At 41.6% G+C, this 6,605-nt stretch overlaps 1 protein-coding gene across 1 annotated transcript; it reads left to right on the top strand.

Annotated features, from left to right (window-relative positions):
* Positions 1-307: 307 nt before the first annotated feature.
* Positions 308-6,547, top strand: nob1 (NIN1 (RPN12) binding protein 1 homolog). Its single transcript, XM_030048209.1, has 9 exons — positions 308-569; positions 1,644-1,776; positions 2,516-2,649; positions 3,208-3,279; positions 4,112-4,255; positions 4,545-4,811; positions 5,113-5,210; positions 5,294-5,438; positions 6,032-6,547. The coding sequence occupies exons 1-9, from the start codon at positions 501-503 to the stop codon at positions 6,299-6,301; spliced, it is 1,332 nt and encodes a 443-aa protein (XP_029904069.1). The 5' UTR covers positions 308-500; the 3' UTR covers positions 6,302-6,547.
* Positions 6,548-6,605: the final 58 nt, after the last annotated feature.

Raw genomic sequence — 6,605 nt, 5'->3', positions numbered from 1 at the left:
GTCAGTTTGACAGGATTTGGGTATAAACATTGGTCATTCAAAATATGAATCTTTATTCATGTCTGCGCAAGCCCAACCCGGACAAAATTTGTTACCTGTGGCAACGCTTAAAAAGTAGCCCAATTTGGCGGAAAAAACGCGGACTTGGCAACCCTGCCCCTGGCAAACGTGGTAGATTAAAACTTGACCGCGGGTCTGTCGTGACTCTTGTGCCGCACCGTGAACGTCTCTGCGTTCATTTGCTGTCATGTTTCATAACTCTAACACATTAGGATACGCTTAAAGACGTCGCACCTAATGTTAGACCAGAGGTGGAGAGAGTAAAAATCTGGATAAACGTCTTTAACTGCAGCACCCCCAAAAACCTCCTCATTTTTCAGGCGTGGAGAAAGCGAAAGCGGAAGTAGTCACGAGTCAGCCTCTTGCTTCGCTTTGGTACTCTCTGCAGCAGGTTGTTATGCTGACTGTGATTGGTTGATCGAGTTGGTCCTCGATCCAAGATGGCTACTACCGTGGTGGAGCATGTTGTGGCTGATGCAGGGGCATTTTTGAAGAAAGCACCTCTTCAGGTGAGATTTTGTCCACGTTTGAACTGCTGCCAGCATAGTATAATCTCAGTAATCCCGAAATGTGGCTGTACTTGATAGTGGAGCCAGTAATCCCTCTGTGTTGACAGGCGTCAGCAGGGGCCACGCCAGGCGGCTGTGCTCACTCCGAGCAGAGTAAAAGTCATGTGCGAAGGCAAAATCTTTGTCATTTTACTTTTGTCTTCGTTTAGTTTACCTTTTCTCCAACCGTGGGTGCTTGTGACAAACTCGTTGATTTGCAAACTTTCTGCTGTCACATGTAGTTTGAAATGAATTTCTGTTCAAAGCTAATAAAAATACCCTGAATACAAACAGAGGCTGTCACTGTGGAGACAGTTAAACTGCACGCTTTTTAAAGAACCTCTTGTCTTTTTTTTTTTTTTTTTTTTTTTTTTTTTTTTGTGTGTGTGTGTGTGTCTGTGTGTGTTATCACCAGACTGCTTTTTAATGTATATGGCAAATGTAATACATAGTTGTACATAAGCATCAGTGCTTATGTGCAAGTGCATCAAGCTGTGAGCCGAGGCTATATCACATAAGACACACACGCACACGCACACACACACATTCACAGTCATCCAGGTTTTTCTGCTTTTGCATTTACTAATCCACTGATGACACACACACGCACACACACACACACATTCACAGTCATCCAGGTTTTTCTGCTTTTGCATTTACTAATCCACTGATGACACTGAAGTAGTGTGTTCTCTACATCTATGATGATATCTTTGAATAAGTCTTAATAAGGCTGAGGGTATTGCATCAAGGACAACAGCAAATTCTTTCATCGGGACTGTGAAGCCCTTTTGACAGCATGCTGAAATAAAGCAAAAGCAGAAAATCAGACCAAACGAAGGTAAAGTGTCATCTTTACTGTGATAGATTATCTCACTCTGTGGAAGTTGTGTAAGAATGAATGGCAACAAACAGCTTCCTCTGAGGGAAATAGAGCCTCGATGTCTCCAGCTATGCTGACGGTGTGCAGACACCAGAGAAGCAACCTGGACTGACTTTAAAAACTATCCCAATCATTTGTGTTGATCTGAATAGGACATTGGAAAGAATATCTACACGTTGAAAGATGTGGTTGATGAGATCCGGGACAAGCCCACCAGGAGGAGTCTGGCCTTCCTGCCGTACCAGCTCATCTTTAAAGAGCCTCACCCTGAACACATCAGACAAGGTAAACGACACACTGCCACGACGGCGTTTGCTTCATCGTCAACAGGTCATCCGATACCTCTTTTCGATCAAAACAGTTCTCGTTATTGAATCGCGCTGTTCGGGATTCTAGGAACCAAGGTGCTAACTAACAAACTGACCCACATTTGCATCAGTTTGGAGTGGAACCATCACGACAGAGTTTGTGGAGTCATGTTGACAGAGGTGTGAGCAGGTCGCTGGCCTCTGACTCCAGCACTGCAGTGGCTGAGTTCAGCCCCAGTCTGCTGGTTTGCTGCTCTAAGACCCAGCATGTTGTCCAGGACTTCATAATACTCTTCCATATTAGCCTGTCTAGCACCACATTTCACAAAGTCCTTTTTGGAGTCTCTGTACTCATTTAATGTTTAAACTTGTTGATAATTTGGTCATTGGTTCCAGGTCTCTAGCAATTTTGAGATACAGTGTACTTTTCTAGTACTCTCTTCCATCTCTTCCTGAAATCCAGGAGATATCCAAATTGAAAGCAGTGGTTTTGTGTCTTTGGCAGACTGGTGTACTATGATTTGTCTAATCTCCATCTTTCCTCACAGAATAATACATGCCCACATTCGGTTCCACCTGGGAACAAACTTTTTTGATTCCAAGCCAATTTGTTTTTGGTCAACATGCTCAGAACGCTCCAAAATTAGGTTCATGAACCAGTTCCCTGTTGGTGGAAAAGGCTGTTAAGTTCTTGCCTGTTTCTCTTCTGTGTTCAGTGACAGAGTTCTCCAAGAAGACCGGAGACTACCCCAGCCTGTCAGCCACAGACATCAAAGTCCTGGCTCTGACCTACCAGCTGGAGCTGGAACACGTCGGAGCCAGTCACCTGAAAAAAGAGCCAGACGTCAAGGTACCCAGTGAATGATAGACATGACTGTCGAGCTGAAGGGGTTTGCTGATTCGTTGATCAGCTGACAGAAAATTCCATTTAAACTTTGGATTGTTATAGTAATTTACAAATAAAAAAAAGCCATGCACTTCACAAAGATAGTTAAGATGCTACACTTTTTCTCTGTAATTGTCAATATAAAATGAAAACGTTTTTGATTGGCTGCTGGTCAGACTAAGGAAGCAATTTTGAAGAAATCACTCTGGGCTTGGTTAACCTCCCATGAGTATTCGTAATTGTTTTCACACTTTAAAAGACTAAATTATAAATCAGTTAATCAAAAATCATTAGATGAATCAGTTAAAATAATTACTCGCTGTCACAGATAACCATAAACTGCACTGACACACTGTGGCTCAGCTTTCATTGTAGAACAAAATCTGCTTAGATCCTCAGCAAACAAGCACTTAGATACCGAATCCTCTGCCCCTTATCTCTTAGAGTCTTAATTTAATCAGCTGAAAATGTTTTTATCACATTATTCACTTTGATCTTTGTTTGTTTGTTTTTGTATTTCAGGTTGAAATTCGTGGCACACAGCGCCATCCAGAGGCTCCCGTTAATGTTGCAGGATTCCACTTTCCCTCCAAGGTAATACCAGTGGCTCGTACTTATCCATGACATCTTGGAAACAGCTTGCTTAACACTTTGAAACCTGAGTTAATTCACTTCATTTTTTTACCCCAAAAACATGAGGAAAAGGTGATTAGCATATAAACTAAAAATGACTGAAACACAAGTGAAAAATTAGAGAAAAAAAAACAACAAAAAAAACATCATTGATGCTGGTATGTTGCGTTTAATGCCTTTGAAAGACTCTCAGTAACATGAAGCTGTACTCTGGTTCCAACCATTTGAAGCCTGAGCAAATTCACTTGATTTCTTTCAAAAATGTGGGGAAAAAGACGTTGAGCAAATTAGCAAGACATACATAAAAGGTTACAAGAAAATTAGAAAAATATTCTGGAAAATTATCAAAAAATATATTTTTAAGATGTATCACAAGAAAACTACTTATAATTATTATAGTACATATTTAAAATTAAATTACAAGGAAATTACCATCAAATTCACCCAGAATTTTTTGTAAAATAAATAAATAAATGAATAATATAAAATGCAAATAAGAGTACAGCAGCACCTTAAAATGTCCAAACTGTTCCTTCTAACCCAAGTTAAAAAGAAAAAAAAAATAGACAAAATAAAACAAATTAATTCATAAAATTGCTTAAAAAAATGTAAAAAATTGAGAAATTAAGTGAATATTTTTAAAGGGTTAAATAAAACTTTTCAAAGTAAAAGCCTGCCCACAGGCTCCAGGGATTGAAGGGGTTCAGAATAAAATCAAATGTGGTGTTGCTAGGGCAGCTCACAGCCTTTTCAGGACATTGTTCAGTTGCTGTTGTCATTGCTGGGCCTGCAGAAGCCAGCGGAGAGCTCAGCAAGCGGCCGGCAGACACCAGCTCAGACACACACCTCCAGCCCGGCGGAAAATGCAGAGTTTAACAGCTTCCAGTTCTGGAGGACGCCGCTGCCTTCCATTGAGGCTGATCTGCTGGACTTGCTAGTGAGTCATCAAAGCTCTGAAACGACACTTGACTTTTGTTTTGAGCTGGGCAATAATTTAATATTACCATTTACTGTTTTTTTTTTGTTTTTTTTTTGGTAGAGCCGAGGAATGTAATTTGAAAACGTCATTGTTTTGTTTGACATCACACTTAACCATACATCATTTAGATTGTGTAACATTAGAGTTTGCAGCTTAAGCCATATTCTTGACACTAGGGGGAAAAACCTATGTGAAATTGATTTCATCCATATTGCCAAACCCTAATAAGAAGTCTGTTTGCTTCTAGAACGTGGATGGCATCACTGTGTCAGACAGCAGATCAGAGGTGGAGATGCTTCCGCTGACCGAGGAGCACAGAGAGTCTGAGGACCAAGCAGGAGAGGAGACTGACGAGGAGGAGGAAGAGGAGGTAGAGGAGGAGGAGGATGATGAGGATGATGGTGGTGGCTGGATCACTCCCAGCAACATCCAGCAGGTTAAGATGGAATCTGGTGACGGAGCAGCTCCAGCGGATGTCAAAGTGGGATGTCTGACAACTGACTTTGCTATGCAGGTAAGAGACAGCCTCACCACCTCCTGTGTCACTGAAGTCACATAGAAACATCTCCATGGTGACTTGCCACCGTAATTCAACAGATCACTGGTTCAACCGTGATGTGGGCCGGGAAATACAATAACATGTGGACAGGCTGTTCAGAGGTGTTAGGAAATCACATGTATATTGTCTTGGGCCAAAAGATCAGCTGATTCTGAGGGGGGGTCAGGTGGGAGGCACTTGTTGAATTCCCGTGGATTGACCCAACATGGAGTCTGAAGCTAACAACCTTGACTAAAGACAGATGTTCTCTTTGCAGAACGTTCTCATTCAGATCGGACTCCACGTTCTCTCTGTCAGTGGTATGCTAATAAAACAAACAAGAAACTACATTCTGCGATGCCACGCCTGTTTTAAGTAAGTACAATCACGTCAACTTAAGCAGGGATTTACTGTGAAAATGTTGATTGGTATTAGTGCTAAATTTCTTTTCATTTCAGGACCACAACCAACATGAACAAGGTTTTCTGCTCTCACTGTGGCAACAAGACACTGAAAAAGATCGCCGTGACCATTACAGAGGATGGCAGCATGCAGATGCACTTTTCCAGGAACCCCAAAGTGCTCAACCCAAAGGGACTGAGAGTAAGAGGAAAACAGAGACAATATAAAATAATACACCGGTCTTCATGAGCGTTTAAATTGTGTGTGTATAGCAACTAGGGCTGAACAATCCATGAAAATATAATTGAAATCGCAGTATGGCCAAGAGCAATATTCAAATTACAGGAGCTGTGAGTTTTGATGAAGTACATTGTTGTAAATAAAGTGTTGTGGTGCTACAGAGATGCCCTGGCCTATAGGTTGTAATTTCCAGATGTAAGAAAACCAGCCTTCTATTAAAATTATTATGCAAAAATGATCATTCCTACTAAAATCTTTTATCAAATCTCAATATCTGCAGATTATCACAATGTTTTTTTTACCATATCGTTCAGCCCAAGTAGCAACTGTAAGCCATTGTGCTGTTTTCCATTAATTGTTAAGTGTATTCCATACTGGAACCCGTACTGCCAAGAAATCATCACCAGTCAAATTCAGAAAAATCCAGTATGAATTATGATGCCTAGGAGCTGAGTGAAAAATATCACATTTGTCAAATTTGACAGTTCTTTAATGAGCAAATGAAGACAGTCAAAGCCTCATGTAAAACCAGACCACTCTGCTCTCCCTTGTAGTTCTCCTTGCCCATGCCTCAAGGAGGGAAACATGGCAACAACCCCCACCTGGTCGAGGACCAGCGCTTCCCCCAGCAGAGGCTGTCCCACAAAGCCCGCCAGAAGACAAACGTGTTTGATCCCGACTACGTGGCCGGAGCCTCGCCCTTCAGCGACAACGACATCTACAGCCGCGCCGCCAACCTGCAGATCAGGGACAGCCAGTGCGGCGGCGGCAGGCGGAGAGCCAACCCCAACGCAGCCCGCAAGAAGTTTGTCAAGAAGAAGTGAAGATTTGATTTGTTTCTGTTCAAACCCCAGAATGAGGCAGGCAGACTGACTCTACATGCAACAGCCTCCTCACTAAAGACAATTCTGATACACAGATTGTAAGAGTTTAACTACAAACCCAGTTTTTTTTTTTCTGTACAGTGTAATGTTAAACTTATTACACGCCCTGCTAATGGGTTGACTCGGCTTGTCAGCATACTTAAACTATATTAATACCCAAATAAATTTTTAACATGTTGTTCTCCACCTGTGTTGCAGTTACAAAAAAATACTGATGAAGTGATGACTACAAACAACTGGCAAA

This window comes from Myripristis murdjan, chromosome 3 (assembly GCF_902150065.1).
Source record: "Myripristis murdjan chromosome 3, fMyrMur1.1, whole genome shotgun sequence".
Taxonomy (NCBI): Eukaryota; Metazoa; Chordata; class Actinopteri; order Holocentriformes; family Holocentridae; genus Myripristis; species Myripristis murdjan.
Note: the sequence above shows the minus strand (reverse complement) of the source record. Positions and strands in the feature narration are given on the sequence as shown.

Coding starts and splice junctions, on each gene's coding strand:
- nob1 (XM_030048209.1), top strand. CDS start 501: ATGGCTACTACCGTGGTGGAGCATGTTGTGGCTGATGCAGGGGCATTT. Junction 4,812..5,112: donor CAACTGACTTTGCTATGCAG/GTAAGAGACAGC, acceptor TTCTCTTTGCAG/AACGTTCTCATTCAGATCGG. Junction 5,211..5,293: donor CGATGCCACGCCTGTTTTAA/GTAAGTACAATC, acceptor TTTTCATTTCAG/GACCACAACCAACATGAACA.